Source organism: Epinephelus fuscoguttatus, linkage group LG3 (genome assembly GCF_011397635.1).
Source record: "Epinephelus fuscoguttatus linkage group LG3, E.fuscoguttatus.final_Chr_v1".
In the NCBI taxonomy this organism is placed as follows: Eukaryota; Metazoa; Chordata; class Actinopteri; order Perciformes; family Serranidae; genus Epinephelus; species Epinephelus fuscoguttatus.
The window spans coordinates 40,818,252-40,842,036 of record NC_064754.1 but is presented as its reverse complement, the minus strand read 5'-3'; the positions used below and the strand labels follow the sequence as shown (position 1 = coordinate 40,842,036).

Here is a 23,785-nt window from a genome sequence, read left to right as displayed (position 1 = left end):
CTTTCACTGTTTGGATTAGTTGTACAGTTTATTAGTTGTTCTGTACTGTTATTGTTATGCATTGAATGAAATATGAAGCATCCATAAAATATGTTTTTTAAGTCAGGGGTCGTCACTCGATGATAGAAAAAAGGATCCTTTAAGGAAGAAGGTTGAGAACCACTGCGTTACACATAGAGATGTAATGTGTCTGTGGTTTGCAGATGCAGATATATTCTATATATATAAAGTTTGTCGCTCTGGCTGTGTAATGACAACTACTTCCATATCACTACATGCAAGAGAAATGACTCATAAATCAACTGAAAAATCAAGCCTACAGTGTGCAGGGCTGGCTTTAGTGTTACATAAAAAATACAGTGATTCACATTCCAAACACACGAAGCCAAATGCCTTTTAAGTCTACCTCAGCAGCTACATGGATTCTAAGTGATTGAACCTGTTTAAAGAGATCAGTGCTGTGGATCTCAGGAGGGGCGAGAAACCCAGAGGAAAGGAGGAAAAGAGGTGGAAGGAAAGAGGAGAAAAGTGAGAGCCCCGTCTCTTCCTGTGCCTCCATTTAGGGGCACTGGGAAAGCCAGTAGTTAATTAAGAGCAGACCAGGGAGCACTTGGACAAGGCTTCGACGTTCCCATCTATAATGAGGGGAATCATAGAGCTGGGAATTTGGGATATCTGGGAATGGGCTCTTTTTTTGCCCTTTGAAACCACTGAGGAATATTACCTGCTCAAGTTGAGAGAGAGAGACAGAGAAAAAGAGAGAGAGATAAAATTTCCATTTCTGCTTATGCATGCAAACACACACATTCATATTCACACACACACACACACACACACACACACATACACATACACGCACACCTTCTTAATATTATGCATGCATTTCCTTGCCTGTCTCTTCCCTCAGAATAGAGCTCCCTCTAGGGGATCAGACGTCTGTGTGTTTGACGCAATGTTATTGCACCCTTGACGTGTTGATACTCTGGACACACACTGTAGAGCAACATTTACACATTCAATCTTCCTTTCTGAGGCCTTTCCAAATCTGTAGGGCATTTTACCCTGAACTCCACCTAGTCTACTCGAGTGCAAAGGGACACACTGTACACACTCGATTCCCTCCAGGTTTGACATATGTTGCTCTGATGGCTGTTTGATGTGGAAGAGTCAGATAGGGAGACAGGAAAAGAATAAGGGAGGCAGAGGATTTGTGTTCATGTAGCTGCAAGTGAGCACGGAGGAGACTTGTACTTGTTCGTTGACCTCTACGGCAAAGCTGTGGAGAACAGATACATCAACACAACTGGCATGCATATGCACAAATACAGTGCGTGCACAGACAAAGAAATACAAACACACACACACACACACACACACACACACCTCAGAGGATCTGGCCCTGTCTGCCCCCTCTAAGTTGGGCTGTAGAGAGTCCATCTCTCCTCTCTTCCACCCTCTCCTCCCTCTCCTCCTTGCCCTGTGCACTGACCCTGAGCGGATGAGTAGCCCGTCTGCACTAATGCCTCGCTGTCGCGTCAAACACCGAGAAAAACTTTACTACACTGAGACAGGAGAGAGGAGGTGGAGAGGGACAGAGGAGGCTGGAGTAGAGAGGGGGATCTGTGAGAGGGAAACACAAGTAGGGAGGGAGGTGAGGAGGCAAATATTAAGTGAAGAGGACAGAAATATGAGCAGATGAGATGTCGGAGTCTCGGCTGATTAGTAACAACATGTTTTCTTTGCTTACTTCTCTTCCTCTTATTATTTTCATTCCTACTTCCATTTCTGTGCACCTTGATTTTTATTATTTTCCAGTAAAGCCTGAGGTTGACCAAAATTGATATTTCAGAATTTTAAAAAACAATGAATCTGCCATGTCATTTTTTAAACACATAACATAAACAAACATTTTTGATGAGGATCCCGTAATTGTGATTTTTAGCTACGCAATAGACATGGCTCATAAGACGGCAATGTTGGTTTGTTGTTCCACTACTTTAGTCCAGACTGCAATAGAGAGATGTAGTCTCTCTCCTTCCGGTGTCCCCATGGGCTCCTTAGTTCGGAAGAAGATATGTCTCTCAACGATGAGAGAAAAGTAATCTTTTGATCCCATTTGAATTGTGTCATAAATTACACATATGTTTGTCAATTTAATTTTGCAAGTCAAGAAAGTCACAGTTTGTCAAGGATCTGTCATAGTATCATTTAGTTTTGTGTGCTGCTTAACTGCTTAGTTAAGTACATATACGTCACTGATACCAGCTAGCTTGCTAGGCAACTTAGCTATGATTCAAATTAAAAAGACATTGTATGTGTAATTAATAACATAATTCATCCGATCAAGAAGCTCTCGCTAGAAACTACTGTACATATTTTTTCCGAAATAAGGTCTCATGGTGGTCCACCAGAAGGGGAGTGACTTTGCTTTTCTACATCTCAATTTTGTAAGGACATCCATGGTCCCCTGAGGATGTATCCTTATGACTTGTGATCCTCTGAACTTTCCTCTAGCGCCACCATGAGGTTAATATTTCTGGTTTTGAGTATATCTCTTGACCACATTTGAATGGTTATTTCCTTTTATGATGACTTGTTGATGACTCTTTATCTTCTACCATCGTCACTTAATACTTGTATTAATACCTGCAAAACTAATGACAGTCCTATCAGCCTCAGCTTGTGTTAAGTGCAAATTTGCAAGTAGTAGCAGGCTACCACCTTACACTAAGATTGTAAACATGGTAAATATTGTACCTGCTTCACATTAGTGTTTTAAGCATTATCGTTGTGAGCATGCTGACATTAGCATTTAGTGTAAAGCACCAATGTTGCTATAGAGTACATCAGGGAAACAAATGTGCGTATAAAAGTTTATAATACAGCAAGATAATCTTCACAAATTAACACCTCTTTTATGATTTTTTTAAAGTGAGATTGCAAACACCAGAAGTAAAAAGCTAACGTTAGGCTTTAAGCGTGACTTCCTTACCACAGTGAGGCTGTAAAGCCATGGTTGGCATGATGAAATTCTGTGGATCTCATTGAGCTACTGGTTAGTACTCGCCATTTTTGTAGACACTTACAGGTGCCAAAAATTCATGAGCGGGGTCTTTACTGCCTTGTTTTAGGTTGTACAAAATGTGGAAGTCTCTTAAGCTCTTGTTAACCACAAATCTTATTTCAGGCATCTAATCAAACCCCATTAAAACAAACAAACAAACAAAAAAAACCCACTGACCTCGAGACGAGGGAATCAGGAGTGAAAAAATGCTCACTCATTTCCAGATTTTAGGACTCATTCCTGCACCACTCTGTAGTCCCACAGAGCTGCTAGCATGGCTGACCTGGGATCAAGATTTGCTCTGAATAGGAAATTTTAAAACTGAAAAATAAATGCGTAGGCAATTCTGTTTCTTAATTACCTTAATTACTACAGTTTTTCTTCAGTTTTCTGCTAATATGTATGCCAGTGTCGACATATTTGTCATAAGTTAATATTGGCTGATACATAAGCACAGCCAATTTCTAGGTCTACTTCTATTCCCCTGTAATAGAAAGTAACTAAATGCATTGACTCCACCACTGTACCACTCTTCCTCTTTGTCCTCCCTGCTGTCTCTGTTTTGTCTCTCCCCATCTTTCCCTTCTCCCTGACTTTTATGATCTCCTCTCTATTTCCCATCTCTTCCTCCTCCTGCTCCTCCTCTCAGTTAGTTAGTGGTGGTTAAGTGGAGGGGAAGTGAATGGGATTGATGGTGTTAGCATCTGAGCTGTTTATGATGATGATAAATGTGTGTGTGCAGGGGGGGTAGGAGGAGGGTGTCGATGCATGTGTGTGTGTGTATGTGTGATGATGATGAATGGAGGGCTCCCTCTCCACGCACTCCCAATGTCTACTGCGTGCAAACATAGAGAAATGATTTGGGCCGACACACTGTCATGTAGTCTAATGCAGTTATATATCCTATCCACCAAGTGACAGACAGAGGAAGGAGGGGGGAGATGGTGGTAACGAGAAAAGGGGGAGTTGGTAAATTAATAGATGTCAGCGGATGGAAAACAAGGAGGAAAGAAACAAAAGAAAGAAAGACATCCTAAATGTGCTCCTGCATGAATATTTCAGTACAGATCCTGCAGGAGGTGTAGAGGTTAAGGTGATATTTCAGGCAACAGTAAAATGTTATTATACCTTTATTTTGAGTACTTAATATCAACCTAGTCACCACAAGAAAATATTGGCATTGTACGTTCCTGCAAACCATGAATACATTACATTTATGTTTCATACGTATCATATCAATCTTTAAAAAGTAAAATAATATATATGAGTTGTCTTTGTCATCTGGAGGTTGAGGGGATGGTTGATAGCGTGACACCTAGGTGAGACATCTGCCAAGCTGCAGACCACTATTTGAGACCAACAAACACCAAAATTGGTTGTTTTAATTTTGCCTTTAATGGATAGGACAGTATATTGTGAAAGGGGGAGAGGGAGAGAGGGAATGTGCAGCAGAGGGCTGCAGGCTGGAATTGAACCCAGGCAATTGCAGCAGTGACAAAGCCTTTCTACATGGGGTGCATGCTCTATCCACTAAGCCACCGATGCCCCAAAAAATGGGTGGTCTTTATAGGGAGTCATTGTGTTTCCAGTGGCTTTTTAGGCAAGAAAATTGGATGTTTTCTGCCAAGACATTGCTGCTGTTCCTCCAGGGATAGTGCACCACAAATGGGGTATTTTAAGATCAAACGTGACTTTTTCCCGAACCATAACCAAATGATTTTTGTGCCTTAATCACACATTAACCACAGCAATGTTGAAATGTAAAGATTCTGATGCATAATAACGGACAACTGCAATATATCTGTGGTTGGCAGAAATGTATAATAACAACATTTTTTGGGTAATTTGGTTTGTCTTCATAATATAACAGGTGTAACTGTTAACATGAATTATATCTGCAGTCTATTCAGATGTCAAAGCTTGCTTTCTGGGACACACAATGGAACAGAACCACCATTAATGTTGTTAATTACACCAGTGCTTTTCCTGCTATGATGTCTGAATGTTGGCTCTGATAAAGGCTAGTTAAGTAGCTTTTCTTTTAATAAAATCAGCACAATCACAAATCTATTACATTTAAGTTCGTTTTGAACATGTTCTCCTTTAAAAGTCCATTACTGAGTGTGATTTGTCTTTAAAGTAGAGATGTTAACCAGTTTCAGAGCATCATTCGGAGTTTTTAAGTCTCCATGGTCACTATGATCTCCATATTTATGGCAGTTAGACTGAACTAGGCTGTACATCAACTTAATTTGACAATGATACACTAATTTTAAAACCTGTTGATGGTTCCTTTGTTATACAAATATTACAAAAACAAAGGGTCATATGTAAAATTTGAAACAGTATGGTGAAAAAAAGAATGATAATTCAGCAAACAAAATTATGTTAAACTTCCATCTGGTGCTGCAACAATTAGGCTATTAATTGATTAGCTGAAGGACTGAAGACCAACAGCAGCAACAGCAACACTTACATGACATTATCATGTCAAAGCAGAAATAGATTGAAAGAGTTGGATAAAGATACATCAGGTTTAAGATACTTTTACTGATCATGTGCCTCTGTGTTAGTAAGGAGATGTTGACCTGATTTTTTGGTATGCTGTGATTTTGAAATTTTATTTTTCATTGTCTGTAACTTTTATATGTTGTTTGTCTGAAACTTTATTTAAATGTGCTGCATCTTGTCAGGCCAGGACACTCTCATAAAGGAGATTTTAAAATTCTCCCGGTTAAATATGTTTTAAATTTAAAAAATGAATACAAAGCAAAAAATAGCAAAAAAAAATCACTGGTAAGAGGTTCACAAATGTGAATACTATGTAGTTTATTACATTTTATGGTAAATAATGTAAATCTTTTTGGGTGTTAAACCATTGGTTGCACGCAGCAAGACATTATCTTGGACTTGGGTCAGTAAATAAACTGATGATGAAAATAATTGTCAGTTGTTGCCATACATTAGTTGGTTCTGGGCAGCTTCCATATAGGACAATAACAATTTAGCATGCAGAGAAAACAGACAGAGAAGAGCTAGGAGGAACAGATATAATGACAATAACAATATCAACACTGATGAAAATATTGATTGCAGGAAAGTATTAATGATTGAATATGTATGTGTGTGTGTGTATGTGTGTGTTACAGGTCGAGACCTAGCCAGCACCACTCTGCCAGGCTACCCTCCTCATGTCCCTCCTACTGGACAGGGCAGCTACTCCACCCCCTCGCTCACTGGCATGGTACCTGGTAAGTACACACACACACTGACAGTTTCAATGTTCCTGTTTCTCAGTGCCAAAGGTGCCATCGTGCTTGGCTTTCTTTTACACTAATTCTGTCATCTCTCATCACCCATCATATCAGCAGATCTGTAACTGTACATATCTGTTTGAATTCCCATTGGATGTGTGTGTTTGTGTGTGTCATCTGCAGGGGGTGTACTTAGCTTTGCCACTTCCTCCTTCTTGTCTGTCTACACTGTGGCTGACAGTGCTCCCAGGGGGTGGCGTGTGTGTGCGTTTGTGTGCATCTATATATATGTGTGTGTGTGTTTGTGCGTGTGTCTCTCTGTGTATCATTAGAAACCAGCCACAGTAGCACAGCTGTCCCTCCTCAACATTAGTAATTTGTTTTTAATGAGAATCACCAGTGACCCACGACTAATTCATTCATTCCCTTCCACTCCGCCTTCTACGCCGCTTTTGTGTTTCAATCCTGGACCGCCATTCTTGCTCTCTCTCTCTCTTTCTCTCTGTCTCTCTCTCTCTCTCTCTCTTGGTCGTGCAGTGGTGGTCGTGGTCATTGTACACTGCAGAGAAATAAAGGCTGAAACACAAAAGCAACAACAGCAGTGAAACAGTCAAAACAATGTTGTTTACAAGTTCTTGTCTCTGTGTATCCCCTATCATTCAGTCTGTGACACACACACTTTGCAGGCTGACACACACAAACACACACACTCTCAGTGGACATGTAGGAACAGCACGTCTAAAGATGGGTAACCCTGTCGCCCTGTCCCCCTGCACTCACCCCGTCCTGTCCTCAGGTTTGACAGCATATTTGTGTGTGTGTTTGGCTTGGTGTATGTTTATGTGTGTGCTGGCATGCCATTGTTTGTGCGCATGTGTGTGTTTGTTTTTGACAGTGTGTGTGTGTGTTTGTGTGTGTGTGTGTGTGTGTGCGCGACCTTGACACTGAGCTACACGAGGGAGACCCCTGAGCCTCCTCTCCCCTCCTTCCCTCCTCCTCCCCCTCCCCTCCTAAACAACCTGACACGTTGCCGTCACCACGGTGATGACAAGGGGAGGATGTTCGCACCCGGGGATGCCATGGAGACCGCATCCCGACCCCACCTGACAGACGCAGCTAAACATACACACACACACAAGCACACACACAAAGGGGAGCGCGAGAAAGAAAACTTGTTGGTTTGTACACACACACACACACACACACACACACACACACACACACACATAGTCTCGACATCTAAATTCTTCTCAGTGAATATTCGAAGCTGCCTGAATCCTCGAGCTGACTGGAGTGAGTGGAGGAGATAATCTCCCAACTTTGCTTCTCCAGCTTCGCCATGTTTTATCTCGGCACTTCTCAGGCAAATTATCCTCCTTTTTGTCCGCTCTGTCTAATATCATACCTTCATTAAGCAAGCAACTCTCTTCTGCTGTTCTTCTTCTCTCTCTGTCTCTCTCTCTGCAGCAGGGGGGCTGACACTCAGAGGGGGTGTAGAGGAGCAGTGAGGCAGAACCGACAGAACGAGAGGGAGAGAGGAGGGATGGGGGTTTGGAAGGAGGGGGCATCAGGGTCTGTGACTGTCAGCTATGGGAGAGGGATCCCCCGGGAGGAGTGAAGGTTCAGGAGAAAAGAAAGAAAGAGCAAAAGAGTGGGGAAAAAAAGGGAGCAAGTCAGCGGAGAGATGTAAAAAAAAAAAGAGAAGAAGAAATGGGGAAGAATGTTGTTTTGATGTGAAGGGTGACGGGCGGGCTGTAGTCAGGCGGGCCAGAGGACGAGAGAGAAAAATAAAGAGAAAGGGGTGAAGGGAAGAGTGGGAGGGGAAGACAAGAGGAAGAGTAGACCCCAGACAGTAAGTAGTAAATGAGGGAGAAAAGCTACACTATCATCCACTGTATGCGAAGACCACTACAGTCTCACTGAGATCTCCAGTTCAGTCACTCTCAACTAACCATTCTGTTGAAGGGCAGGTTAAAGCTTTACTGGAAGCAAAAGAAATCTGAACAAGTCCTCCGATCTAAACCACAAATCTGCCATTTGTCTTTTTAAACTAAAAACTCATTGCTTTTACATGCACAATCACATCACAAATATGATTGGAGTGTTCCAGTCGTAGTCTGGAGGGATAAGCTCCTAAGAGCATGTACTTGTACTCAAAGCTTCTAATTAGGTGCAGAAACTAACATTTTAGAGCAAAACATTGCTGCACCTTATTAAAAGCTTTAACTGTAATTATGAGCTGCTCTCTGGTTTAGCTAGTCTGAATATTCTAGCTGGAGAACTCCAGTAAGGGCGGCACGGTGGTGTGGTGGTTAGCACTCTCGCCTCACAGCAAGAGGGTTGCCGGTTTGATCCCGGGCGTGGGAGCCCTTCTGTGTGGAGTTTGCATGTTCTACCCGTGTCAGCGTGGGTTCTCTCCGGGCACTCCGGCTTCCTCCCACAGTCCAAAGACATGCAGATTGGGGACTAGGTTAATTGGTGACTCTAAATTCTCCGTAGGTGTGAATGTGAGCGTGAATGGTTGTTTGTCTCTATGTGTCAGCCCTGCGATAGTCTGGCGACCTGTCCAGGGTCTACCCTGCCTCTCGCCCGATGTCAGCTGGGATAGGCTCCAGCCCCCCCGCGACCCTCAAGAGGATGAAGCGGTTAGAAGATGAATGAATGAGAACTCCAGTAAAACAACAGGATAACTTGGCATATAATCACCTTACCTGCCTGATAAGTGTTTGCAATGAGCACAAGTGCATCATGAACTTCATTTACACATTAAGTCAGTGAAACAAAAGTAGGATAATCAGTGATGTAATGATCACACTTGAATGTAAATTTAAAGGCTCAGTGTGAAGGATTAAGGGGGATATGTTTTAACATGTTTTAACAGTAGCCCAGGCAACCAAAATCTGGCTCTAGATAGGGCAGTTCATGTTTTTGCGTCAGCCATTGTAGTTTGCAGCCCCTCTGCAACGAGAGCATCTGCTAAAATGGATTATTTTCAACCTGAAACTGTTTTATTTAGTGTTCTTACCAGTTCAAAGCAACAGGTCTGTTTGTTCTGGAGAGGAAGACACCTCTGCAGATAATTTGGCTCCCACTAAAAACCTCCTGAAGTTATTAAAGGAAATAGATGTGCACACATTAGCAGATGCTAAGCTAATGGCCCATCTCTGACATACCAAATAGCATCACAGAAACGTTGATTTGTAACATGAACTGCTTTATTCGTTGTTTTTAATGGTTTAAATCACTGGGTCCATAAAAACAAGAAAAAAGCAAACATTAAGTCATGTAAGAAAATAGGTAAGAAAACACTGGCAGGTGATGGATGTAAATCACTAGGTCTGTTTGTTTTGGAGAGGAAGAAACCTCTGATGAAATTCAGCTCCCAGTAAAAATCTCCTAAACAATGAACAGTGAAGGAAATCTAACTGGGAGAAGTGACAGCTGGTCTTCAATCCTCACCACTAGATGTCACTAAATCCCCCTAAATCTTACACACTGGACCTTTAAGTTCAGCTAGCACTCAACTACAGTTTTATTGTTCTTACAAAGACCAGTGGCTCAAAAACAGTCAAGGGCTCTGTTAAACCCAGCGTACAAAGACAGTAGAAAACACAAAGGTTTAGCGCCCTACTTCTCAAAGAATAAATAAAAGAATCAGTCAATCCAGTTTCTTGTTATTTTACCATACATCAGAGAGCATTTCTCTGGGATCCAGGTGCAACATAAATAACACTCTGTTCAAGAACACAAATATTTATACAGCACAACACAGTTTGTGACCCCGTTGCTGAAGTTGAGTCTGAGGAAACAGACAGAATCATCCTCTCTTCCCTTTGCTGTTTCTAAACATGCTGTTTCTTGGTCTTTGTTTTCTTTCAGGGGGAGATTTTTCCGGAAGTCCTTATTCCCATCCCCAGTATTCCACATACAACGAATCGTGGAGATTTCCTAACCCTAGCTTATTAGGTAGGTGTATCCCATATCTCTGCAACCAGTTCTGCTCACCAGAAGTGGATCAATAATTGTATCAATGAATGTCATTTCATTCTACCTCACATCCCAGTTCCATCCTCACTAATACTCTCTTGTAATATGCTGTATCTTTCATGCTCCACTGTTCATTTTTTTCATTACATTACATTTCTGTCTGTATTGTACCGTACAGTACAATACATTATAGACATACTAATGGTTCTGTGAAAGGATGTTTGAAAAGACTGGCAATTTGGGGTGTGAATGGATTTGAAGAAAGGTGAAGACAGAGTGAGAGCAAGAGGAGGGAACAGATTAACAGGCATTTATCTGCACATCACCAGTGTTGCATTTTGGGCTTTGTGGGATTTCATGTTATACAGTTATTGTGAAGGACATTGTATTTTCCATTTTTTCATACAGTTACCCACAAGTTATCAACTAAGCCCATGAACTAATTCACCTCGAAAGGGAACGTGACATGACAACAATCTCAAAAACACATTGTCAGACAAGCTGGAGTGAGGTGTGACGGCAGAATCCAGTACCACCAGAAATATAGAAAAATATGCCTTTTTTTTTTTTTTTTTTTTTTTAAAATGTTGCATTGTGGCTTAAAATATTTCTTCCACCTTAGCACTAAGAGTGGGTGATCCAACAATATATACCATCAGAGATTTTGCCATATCAGATTTACTCATAGACTGTATAAAGTAATGTATGTAACCAACTTAAGTCACCTGTTGGTTTGTGGAGTCACGTTTTGATGCCTCAAGTTTGACATTTTGGCTGTCGCCATCTCGGATTTTTGGAGCCAGGAGCTTGGTTAGTGCGGTACATTTACAGCTATGGTTTAGTGTGATAGTGCCACCGCTAATGCTAATATTCACTAGCATAATACAGGCTTAAAACAAAACAAAATGTACTTACCTGAAAAACTGAATATCCAACTCCTTAGAGGGTCTTTTACTATAACCAAACGCTGATTTAAGTGACCTAAATGTTACAATTAACTTTCAGGAACTGAAAACACTCTGATATGGTGACATCGACACTTGCAGTCTGTGAGTCTGTGGTCATGCCATGGTTATGTTATCTAACAAACATTGTCACCATGGTAAGTACTTGTCAACGGATGACAACCACCTGTCGCTCAAAGTGGTCACGCCCTTAATTATGCATAACTATAAACCTTAATAAAATCAAACAGTTGAGTTATAGAAAAATTCGCCCTCCAAACAATTATTACGAACAGGGAAATTAGGTACCAGAGACCAGAATTATTTTTTGTACCAGGCCGTAAACATTTTAACATGGCTCTCTATGGGGATTGACTTACTCTTGGAGCCACCCTCAAGTGGCCATTCAAAGAATTGCAGTTTTTGGCAGTTCTGTGTTGGTTACATTTTCAGCCCTGGAGGTTGCTGCTTGGTTGTAACACATTACCTATTCCTCTGATATATCTGGGAATGAGGCCATTGTGGATAATGTTGCAAGTCAGTGAGCAGTGCTCTTTATGTGTCATTAGATTTTTGACTGGGATGCACATATCCAATATGATATTGGGCCGATACTGACTCTAATACCCAGATCGGGTATTGTGACAAGGAAGAATGATACTTGTAATTTCCACGCAGTGAAGCATACAGCTTGTTCATACACTGGTACTGGATTGGCACACAGTATTGGCTGATACACAAAGTGCAGGTATCAGAACTGAAAAAAATTGATCGACATATCCTCAATTATTATATGATCTTTGCACAAAAGTGTTAAAATACCTTGATTTGTCAGGTGTTTAATTTACTGGATAAGACAAAAACACAAAGTCCTGGTTATTTTGTCCATCCATAATTTCTCAGCCAATCCAGAAAATATATCACTGTATAAATCAATACCCTTATATAGAATTACATGCCCCATGATAGAGGACTATATCCATATTTCATATTTGGTGCCATTATTTTTCCACCAGCTAGAAGACCTTTCAATACATTACTTATTACTTATATACTTTAGTCTTAGTTATTGTCCGTGCATCCGTACCACTACCAGGCCATCACTCCTACCAACTAATGACAAAATCTATCAGTCATTCTAAAAAGAGATTAGTAAACCAACTTTGCCCTCCCAAAACCATAATTGCCAATATTATACAGAAAGACTTAATGCTGTCTTCACATCTCTGCATTAATGTTTAAGAGAAAAAAATTACCCTAAGCCAAAAACAGTCAGTGTCAAAGTCATTGTCTATAGGGAGTCATTTAATGGGTCACGTTTAAGGTGAAACGGTCAGTGGGTGATGGTGTAAAGGTCAATAGGTGAGAAGGGTCAGTGCTGGACTGACCTGTAGTGTCCCCCCCACACCCTTTCCTCTCCTCATCTCTCGTCTCTCCTCCTTCCCTCCATCCCTCTGTCCCCCAGTGTTTCAGCAGGATTATGGGTCTCTCCTGGGGACGGAAATCGGCTGCTCCTCGAGTCTCTTCACCAGCCAGGCAGGACAGATGCAAGGTAGGTGGAGAAAGAAAGCAAGCAAATGGAAGAGTAAACACAAGCAAAGAGTATGTGTGATGATTCAGGTGAAGGAGGTGTAATGATGAGGAGAAATTATGATAGATAGAGAGGAAAGGAAAAAGTGACTGTGAGGGAACTTTAGTATGATAACGGATGAGCGGTCACATAATATGAGGACAAGATGCACATTAGGAGGCACTGAAAGGTTTAAGATTGATGGCAGCAGGAACAGGGAGGCAGAGATACAGAGGAAAGGAGGGGAGGGATGAGAGTAGAGGTGACAAATGAAAGAAAGAGGAGTTTTGAAAAAAAAGAGGCAAAAGGGGAGAGAGGGCGTCTGAAGTCTTGACTGAGACTAAATAGTTTGTCAGGCTGGCTTAATGCCTCACTTCCCCAAAGAGCCTCCTGAGATTACCTGGACTGTGGACAGACATAACCTGTCAACACACAGCTGGGCTGATTGATGGAAGTGACAGAGACAGGTGTGTGTGTGTGTGTGTGTGTGTGTGTGTGTGTGTGTGGAGGCTGGTTTTTTTTTTTTGGTGTGTATAAAGGTGTGAGTGTGGGTTTCTGTGTGTCTTTGGGGTTACAGTATTGAATTGACCTCTTCCCTGAGGAGAGAATAGACTCAAGGGATCAGCAGTAGTAGAGCTGTACTCAGTGTGTCAGCTTAGACTGTCACTTAGATAGTGTGTGTGTGTGTGTGTGTGTGTGTGTGCGTGTGTGAGAAAGAGAGAGTGAAAAAAAGAGTGAAGGTGGGAGACGAAGAGACGTGTGTCTTAAAGTAGAGTTCATTTTATTGGTTGTACACGACAAGGAGACTAATTTTTTCTGTCATTAGCTTCATCAGTTCATGTCATCTCATCCCTGCCTTTCACTACTCACATTCAAAGTAAAATATAATCTTAACAGAAAATTGAAGCTGCTCATTCCACATTAACACAGCATTTTAGTAACCCAAAGTAGTTAAGAGGATAATTCCGATTTATTACATCCTGGGTCTTATTTTTTGTCATTTTAACCATCATTCCTTTCAGTAATATAAAAATTGAACTCACCAAGTTAATGGGAGAAGTTCAATGAGGAAAGAAACATGAGAAACAGAGACAATCCTTCAAGTCTTAAACAAATTCCCAGATTATTCAAATGTATTCAGAGGAGAAAGTATGTGCAGCTCTATGAAGCATATCAGTAGCTTTTAGCTAATTATTTAGCTTTTTAGGGTCCAACTTTCCCATTTTGTCTCATTCTCACCACCTTCTTTTCAGATGTAGCAGGCAACTATTTTCATCAAAAACCACTGCCTGCCCAGCACCAACAAAAATAGGCAAGGTTAGCAGGTGATCATAGCGGAGCATTTAGCAGCCAAAGAGCCAAATATTTCCCTCAGGAGCTGGTGGAGACCAAAATAGAGCTAAAAAGGAGTGAATATTAGGTGGCTAATGTTGCTTTGTGTCTATTGGATTTGTAGGCAGTTGGCACCTGTTTGCTAATATGTTCCCCAGTCATATCAACTTTAAACAGCAATAATATGTCAGCATGTGTTTACATCTTATTATGCTGCCCTCAAGTGGCCAAAAAATTGTATTATTGCAGCTTTAAATAATCTGGTTAAATAGTTGGCACCAACACCTGGTGAATACAGTTACATTATAACTAATGAGGCCAATACTAAAAAAACAAGACCCAAGCTATAATAAACTGGACTCATAAAAAATAATTAAAAAGACTTGAATGAAATGAAACTTTTGTTTCTGTGTTGTTTCCTAGGGTCACCATACTACTACAGTGCAACATCACGGGGGGCGGGCCCTGCTGCCACTGCAACAGCCTCCGCCTACGACCGCCACTGACCCCCCCTACTGAGAGAAGAGGAGGATGAGGAGAAGGAGACGAGGGAGGGACGAGGGAATGGATAGCACCAGCACTGCTCAGTACAAACCTGCCTACGCATGGATGACAATGAGGATGAAGATTTCAAATTTTTGACGTCAGTGAAGTTTGAGTTTTCTTTGACTGACACTTAAGCCAACAAACGCACTGCTGGGCTGCAACTCAGACTGACTGTATGGGTATTACATTACTGTGAGGACGCAGGCATGGCAGTGTCAGTGTAGGACTGGTCACAAGCAAGTGAATTGGACCCTCCCATAATATATCAAGGCTTGGTATCCTTATTTTATTTTTAACTAATCATCTATAAATCCAAGAAGTCAGTAAACTAAGTGAGAAGCAGGGACTGAAACTCTGACGTGATCTTCTGGATAGACTGTTGTGTTTTCAGGTTGGGAATATCTTTGAAGCAATTATTTAAGCTGATTAGAGCAAAATCACTTTTTCAAACTGTCTTTTTACACCCAAACATCAATCAATCAATTTTCTATGCCATGCTACGGTGAAGTAAAGACAATCCAATTCTCATAACTTTGAATGACCAAAATCACCCATATCACCATCACTCTAGTCTCTTTACTGTAGATTCAACACATTTCCCCTGAGATCACAATGCTTGATAAATGGGATACCATATTTTTTAATGGGAGTGTTCAGTTTCACAATTGACTGTTTGCTAAGTTCCGCCCCAATTAGTCACCATTGCTATGACTGTCAATCTTTCTGATTTTGCATGGCACACATGACTCTTATAGTGATACCAGTAGCAGATTTACCAGCAAAACTGTAAGAGATTTTCAAACAATGGATCCTTTCAGACAGAAGTCAAATTTTTTGCCAGCAACCATCTTTTTTGCCGAATATCTACAAATCTGGCCTATAGTTTAATCAATCATTACATCTTTGCTCTTTTGCATTTGGTTTTGAAAAAGATTCCACTACCTATAAATGTCAAGCATCATTCTTACTATAGCCCCATGCACACTGCTTCACAGTGCTAAGAAACCCGAAGCTTGACAGGCTTGCTATGCAGGGTGAGCTTTAGCAAACACTCAGTTTCAATGGTTGTAGCCAGATCCCAGAGTGTATCACAGAACATCTAAGGCTTAATTTCCACTGAATGGTTTGGCATGGCTCTACTCAACGTGACTCATTTTTAGTTTAGTTTTTCCAATAGCAAAAGTTGTGGATAGTACCTGGTGCTTTTTTCGGTACCACCTCAGTCAAGGTTCCAGGCTAGCTGAGCTGATAATAGATGGTGGAGTTTGAACACTGCAGACCACTGATCTTCACTCAGTTTTTAAAAATGTCAGCCCCCAAACTATGCTGTACACTATGCCATAAAGTGTCGATGTTCCTTTGATTGTCAATGAAAGGATTCAGTGAGCGTCCCGTTATGCTTGGTCTCACAGCACATTCATGTGGTGATGCTATGGCAATCAACTGAGAATGCCACCTACACTGAGGGGGTACTAGTCTGACTCCCTGGATGTAGGCTGTGGCTATAAGCCTGCCACTGGCCAGCCAATTAGATCAGCATTCCCTCTGCTAAACAACAACCTCTGAGGTAGTACTCTACAGGGTGAAATCAATTTGATTTGATGAAGAATTGGATTGTCCAGTAAGGCATGCTGGCTTTGTTCTTCCAATGACTTGTTGTTAAGATCTACAACAAATAAAACTACTTGTTAACTCCCCTTTGAAAAAGCCCAGACTCCATCTTATAGGACTCTCATGTCCGATGTTGATCAGTGTTCTGGCACGGCAAGTTTGAGTTGTTGTGCCACATCTTTTCACCCTGGCAGCGGCATACGTCAGTGATGAATGTGATAAATGAACTATCTGTTCCACCTAACGGGAGCTTCTGTGATGTTGTTGTAATAATGTTCTGGAGGAGCCACATACAGCTTGCAGCTTGTTTTCTTTTACAAAGAATTAGCCATTTTAATGACAGTGTTCAGCCCACAATAAATGTTCCATTAAAACAAGTTCCCCCAACACTATTTTGCAGGGACAAAGTAGCTGGATCATGGATATTATTGGTTTAAAGAAATACAAACAAGCCAGGGCACTTTTCCCGATATAGCAGAATAACAATGTGTGCTTCCCTTTCTCGAGTGCTGACACAACACTGTGGAGATAGATCTGGCTGCAAGAGACTAAAGGGGTACTATCTGCAGTGGAAAAACAAATAGAGAGAAACACCTCATACCAAAGGTGAGTTGAGTTGAGTGGAGTTGAACCATGCAGTGAAAATGAGGCATAACATCCACACTTGCATCCAAAGTGGTTTGAATGCCACTGACTGACGGACAGGCCTTTCAGTAAAAGCACAGCCTAAAATCTGAGCCCTCTGCTGTAAAATGAACAGTGCACATGTTCACATCAGACCAAAACCAAACCCCCCAGGGAGTGTTATTGTACAGGAAGGTGCTATCCTACCTCCCCAGCCAAGATTTAGTCCTGATCAAGAGCTATTTATAATGGGAGGAGACACAGAGTAATATATTAAGAAGCTTTTCTGCGCTGCACTCCGTGATGAGAGTGAATGCCTGTAATGATTTATGTGTCACGCTGTTGTGCTAGAATAGTGATGATGATGACGATGCAGTGAAATATGAAATCTTAAAAACTTTCATTATGAAAAGAAGTCTTTGTTTATAAATATGATCCGATTGCGATTTTCTTGTTTATAGTTCGTTGCCTCAGTTAACACAGGTGCCACTGAATAAGACGCCATTTTTTATCTGCTTCCTGAATATTGATAAGAAGAGCCAGGAAGCGGTGGCACCCTCTCTTTCTCTCTCTCTCTCGCTCTCTTTCTATTTCTCTCTTTAAACTCCCCAAAGATGGGCCCCCCCTAGTGGATCGGCTGACTAACTACAAAAGCACAAAGAGACTCAATCATCATTTAAAGGCGCCATTTTACTTTTTTGACTTCCTTTTAGAACCATCACGTACTTCCTCTTCTTCTTCTTCTTCTTCTTCTTCTTCTTCTTCTTCTTCTTCTTCTCCTCCCCCTTTTGAGTGCTTGTCCTTGTGCTGTTTGACATCCTGAAATTGTTTCTATAAAAGCATTGCTTTCGTGGGAAAAAAAAAAACAAGTGAAACTGTTTTATTTTTGTTTGTTTCCTACATCAGTTCTGCGCTGTGACAATGTATGACACCAGGGTCGAGGCCTTACCCATCATGTACAGACAGAGAAGGACAGATTTGCCCTTCAGCGCTGATCTGAAATCAGTGTGTTATCCCTCGCAAATGTTTGAGGGTCCACAGTGTCGATCTTGTGAGAGGGCAATATCTTCCTAAAACTGTACGTAGCTTCCTGTCTCACTTCTGTCCATACAAGACTTGTACAGTAATCAGTGAACGAGAAGAGAAGTCACAATGTCAATAGCAATTTCAATTATTCACATTTGAATTATTAGACTTTAGTGATGAAGCTTTCTTTATGATAAAAAGACTAAGAGGTGTGTGGTGTTGTTTTAGCCATCGTCTGCAAGTGTTTACATATCTTTTGTTTGTTTTGGGTATGTGTGGCTGACCGTAGCGCTACATTGCTACTGTGTAGTTTTTACTAGCTAACAGATTGAAGGCACCAAATCTGCAGCGTGAGACATAAAATATAGCTATATAAACATATACCTATAAACACTGAACAAAGCTGTTAGTTTCTAAATCTTTGTTGTTTCTTGGTTTTGAACTAGTGATAGAGGGGATCCTTTTACATTTGTAGACCTTAAAAGTTGTGTGTACACAACTCTAAAGCAGATTCTTATGACGGCTCGCCTGCTGTGCTGCCAGCGTGCATCGCAGCAGGAGCCCTTCCTTATTTCTGTCTTTCTCTCTTGATCTTTCTGAGGCATTATTGAACCTGAACCACACCAGCTGAAAACAAGGACAGTGCCTTTAGTTTTATATGTCGACTCCCCCCTGACTGACCACGCATCACTAAAACAAGTTTCAGCGTCCCTCCCTGCAACTCCTTAAACAAAGCTCTGCCTATCTGCCCATGCGAACACAGGGTTGTAGATTATATAAAGCCTTCCACAAACAAGTAGCAGCCAGTAATTTTAGTAGAAATTTTGGATAATAATTTTACATACCAATAGTAACATTGCAGCACTAATAACAGGTCCTGATCCAGCACCCTATCCTTACTCATCATGGGCATCTCAGTCAGATTCACTCATAAAATTTGTAACAGAAATAATGTTGAAAAATCATCTGATGGAGAATCCTCTTTGCAATCTACAAACAACATCAAGTGACTGGAAAGTAACAAAAATCAAAATATGTTCCAAGAAAGGTCTCTTTCAGTTAAGTCAATAAACAAATGTTAAATCGAAAATGATGCAGGACACCCTCTTTGCTCACTGAGTGATGCTCAGTAGAGGAGCACTCATTGCTGCTACTGGTATTCTGAAAATGTATAAATGAGATTACAGTTTTAATTGCTAGTATTGCTTATAATAATCACTAATATAACTTCCTGCCAGTGGCAGCACACAGTGCGCCAGCTGATGGGTGAGGAAGGAACCCTGCCCTGAGATGAAATGCCAAAAATTGACAGATATTTTACCTATCTAGTGAATACATATCTCAACACATGGATTGGCACAAAATAAATGAGACATTCAGACATTCATGATTTCCAGTTAATGTAACCTAATGACTTTGATTATCTGCTGACTTCTTCTCTAGTGCTACCACGTGGTTGGCATGTGATTTTAAGTGAAAAAGGCTCAACTATCGGGGGACAGATTGCCATGAAATGTTGTTACACACATTCATGCCCCCCTCAGGGTAAACTGTAATCACTTTAGTGATCCTCTGACTTTTCATTTCGTGCCATGTTCAACTCAGAGTTGAGCTAAGATGGTCAGCATAGTTAACACTACATTCATTAGAATTGTCTTTGTGAGCATGTTAGCATGCTGATGTTAGCATTTAGTTCGGTGCCCCTCTGTACCAAAGTACAGAATCAAAGAGCTGCTAACATAGCTGTAGACTCTCAGTCTTGTTGTTACTTCATACTCATCTGACGTCCCTTTTATTCTAGCTTCAGGATTAAAATTCTCTAGATTTCCTGTCATCCACTGAGTTTATATTTTCATTATTCTTCTATTACAAGTTATATCAGTGGATCTCTGACTGGAATTTACTGCTGGGAAATATCCATGCTGGACCATGATATGTGATATACGGCCTTGGATCAGAGCTAAAAAACCCCACTGGCATTACAAGGAGTGAAAAAAGGCACAAAATCTATTTAAAAAAAAAGCCAAGTAAGCGACAGACATGTTACAAGTCTGTTCATTAATATTGCTTTTTCTTATTCAACCAGAGCGTCTTATAAATGAATTACACCCTTTTTTCTCAAACACACACACACACACACACTACCGTTAACATGAAGAAATATTGATTAAAAGGCGTTCTCCTTGAGGAGGTGAATCCAGTCGTGCCTCGTGTGTCCGCTCGCGAGAAGCTGCGACACCAAACAGGCCAAATTAGTTCTCCAGTATAGCCAAGAATCCAGAGATACATTAACAGGATTATTTGTTAACTATGCATCTCATAGTGACACAGCTTGCCTTGCCATTGCTTTGACCTAATTGGTTCACATGGGGAGAGAATGGGTTCTCATTGGCCCGCAGTCGTTTCGATTGGCAGCCGTGACATTGACTGCAGCAATGAGGGGGGACTGTCATTGTAGGTGGTACTGTAGGAAGCACAGCGGGCAGAGGCCACACACACACACACACACACACACACAAATATAAGTACAGACACACACTCTCCCTCCCTTTGTCCTTTGCAGAGTGGTGATCCCCCCTCCTTGCATGCCCCTGTGTTCCCCAGGGGAGGCCAAACCTGCTGTGCCATCAGAAGCTCATCCCGTCTTTTTTCTCCTCCTCCCTCAGCCCTAATCTCATCATATCTCATGCACTCCCCCCCCCCCCCCCCCAACCCCCCCAACCCCCCCCACCTCTCCTCTCCTCCCCTCCTGTATCACTGCCACACCACCAGGATTAGGAATATTAAAACTATTCTGTTGATTTAAGGCCTGTGACCTTCCTCAAAAAAGTCCTCCCTTCTTTTTCTCAGACAGCCCTATTAATCCCTTTCCCTCTCCTTTTTTACTTTTCTCTCTGACTATTCAGACGTGATGCTCACTGTCCTGTCAGATATTCTGCATAGGAAGGAAGCAAGGTGCCAAAGCGAGGTCATTTCAATGGCAATATTGCTGCCGTTATCTTTATTTGGCCAACAATATTCTGTGAGATGGCATCTCATATTCTGTTTTCTCTTCATGTATCAATAGAGCATTTAGAGCGCAAAGAATAGTTTCAGATCAAACAAAGACGTTTCATTTCCAGCTTTGCTGCAGTTTACTGTCCATGAAAATGCAATCGCATCCGGAATTTTTTATCCCAGCTCCAAATCAAATAGGAAACTGAAATAAATGCAAATGAGTTTTTTTTTTCTTTATTATGATTTCTCACCGAGTGTGCACCGCCTGACTGTATCTCAATATGAATCCATGAAGATGGCTACTGCCTTCGTAAAACCTGAGGGGATTTCAGCATCACGTCTTGACAGCAATTAGTGGCACAATCTGTTTCATGCTTGCTGATATAACTAGGCTCTGGACAGATCTCATACTGAAGTGTTACAATGTTCTGTACATCTTAATATTATTCAACTGTGGAAGAGGAGAAACACACAGGACTCAGCCTACAAAATCAACTGTGCTTTTTAAGCAGATGTTTCAATCAAAAGAAAAAAAAAAGATAACATGATTTTTCACCTTACTGTGGCCTTTCGTGTAACAATCTGGAGTTTTTTTGTGTCCATGGCTTCCTATCTGGGGTGTTAAAAAGATATTTATATCTGTAACGTTTTGGTAAAAAAAAAAGTGAACAAACAAAAGACAGAAAGAAATACATCAGAATGCGAAGACGAAATTAGGTTCCAACGATTCAGCTTGCTCTATTCTTCAAAATCAAACGCGACAAAAAGAAAACATATCTGTAACATTCACCAAAGCCTGTGATGCCTGTTTTAAATAATAGATTCTTGTACAAAAAAACATATAAAATAGCAGAAAAGACTTACAGATACAAACACAAAATGAAGATAAGAAATGCCTTCAAATATTCTGGAGGGGAGGATTTAAAAAAAAGTAAAAGAAATGCTTCTTTAAGAAAATGTGTATGTTTTTTATTCGATTTTCTAGTAGTTGCAAACAAAACTTGGTGTTTTTTCTCTTTGTGTGTTGTGTGTTGTCTTAATATTTGAATGTATTTTACTGCAGTGCGAATTTGCCAAAGATATCATATCACTTGATTTCCCTCCTTTATTTCTTTGTTTAGTTTTTTTTGTTCCTGAATAGTGACCAATTTTGTTCAGAAAACTGGAAATAAATGGTGAATTTGATATTATGCTTATTTTTCATATTTCTATTGTTAATATTATTGTTATTTTATTTCCTGGGTTTGAGTTTACTGTGAAATATTAAATTGCAGTTTGCTTGACGCATCTCTTCATACTCAGTCTGTGTACCTGTCCATCCGTCCACCTGAGTGACTGTTGTTGGTGAATTATTCCATTTATGTACCTGTAATGTGAAGCTAAGAAGTAATTATTTGTAAATATTTGCCATAATTTTATTGGTCCTTCAGAATAAAAAATAATTTTTTGGAAGCTGAAGAGTCTGTGTCAGTGCTTAGCTGCAAATGTACATGTTTTTTTTTTATGTGTTTCATACAAACAGTACACACACATGCTTATTAACGGCTTAAATGCCAAATTCCTCAGCATCCAGCATCAGCCTGGATGGTCGGAGACATCTGGAGCAGGAGAGTGGTTATGTCTCAGTGTGACCCGCAGCGCAGCTTTCATCCTGGGGACACAGATCTCATCTCGAGGCATCTATCTGGAGGCGAGGGGGCAAGACACAGCTAAACCCCTCCCGCTCCTCACCCCCTGAGTGAATGGAGTGTCCCTGTGCTGCAGTCTTGGCTGCTGGCCGAGTCCAGGAGGGGGCAGAGGTGTGTATGTGTGTGTGTGTGTGTGTGTGTGTGTGTGTGTGTGTGTGTGTGTGTGTGTGCCTGTAGTGGAAAGAAAGAGGAGGAGGAAGGGGGAGATGGGTGATAATAGGACACAAGCCACGACATGGCGACAACACGCCACACACACAGAAAACAGCACAAACCCAGCTTGAGACATAGGCCGGGCTGTCCGCAGCTTGGGTGCCTGCCCAGGACGCCAGAACGGCACAATGCACTTTTGTGTGCGTGTGAATGTGTGCGTGAGTGCGTCTGAGCTCATTCTGGGTCCTTGCCAACTTAAAGCAGCCATGTCAGGTTGTGTAAGAATGCATCATATGGTAAAGTATAAACATTTAAGTGAAAGTTAATGATCACAGTTTAATTCCAGCAATCAAGGCTGGATTATCCCTCTATGAGGCCCCAGGGTGAGAAGGAGCCATTGGGCCTCTAGTGGGCCCTCAATACGTTTCTCAATCCCAATGCCTGAGGAACTAACCAGTATTTCTATGCTGAAATACGTCCATTCAACAGCTTTACAGCATCAGTTTTGTTGAAAACTTCTTAATTTAAAGGAGCATTGCACCAACTTTGCATGTCAAAGTCAAATTGCTGGTCACGGAAAATACTGCACAGCCTGTGAAATTAGCTTCTATGGCTATGGTGGGGGCTTTGCCAAGTCTAAAAAAAACTGTGGGTCATGGAGTGTAAAAGACGCTGGTGTTTAGCAAGATGTGGTTGAATTGTATTGTGGGAACTGTAGGCGCCAGTCAGTACATTTAGAGGACGTTAGAGAAAATCTATTTATTGTGTCAGTCTGAATTAAACCGGACTTTTAAAATACATGTAAAGCTGTTAATCTGACTGAAATCGTACTAAATTGAATCCCTTAAAGTCGGACTAACACACCCAAATGTGCATGCTCCACAGTTTCTGCTCCGGGCTTTGATACGGAAGTTGAATAGCCTTAAACATGTAACTGAAGAAGAAGCTGGAAATAAAAAAGCAAAATCTGCATCCAGCATGCATCTCAT

At 41.2% G+C, this 23,785-nt stretch overlaps 1 protein-coding gene across 3 annotated transcripts in view; it reads left to right on the top strand.

The window, feature by feature from the left end:
* Nucleotides 1–22,382, top strand: part of pax5 (paired box 5) — a 71,047-nt gene extending 48,665 nt beyond the window's left edge. For 2 of the 3 annotated variants that reach the window (XM_049572707.1, XM_049572706.1), the window contains exons 8-11: nt 6,214–6,315; nt 10,198–10,284; nt 12,715–12,801; nt 14,575–22,382. In XM_049572707.1, coding sequence (XP_049428664.1) covers nt 6,214–6,315; nt 10,198–10,284; nt 12,715–12,801; nt 14,575–14,657 — 359 coding nt within the window. In that variant the 3' untranslated portion in view covers nt 14,658–22,382. The remainder of the gene's footprint in view (nt 1–6,213; nt 6,316–10,197; nt 10,285–12,714; nt 12,802–14,574) is intronic. The other variant, XR_007449030.1, reaches the window with a different exon arrangement.
* The last annotated feature ends 1,403 nt before the right edge of the window (nt 22,383–23,785 follow it).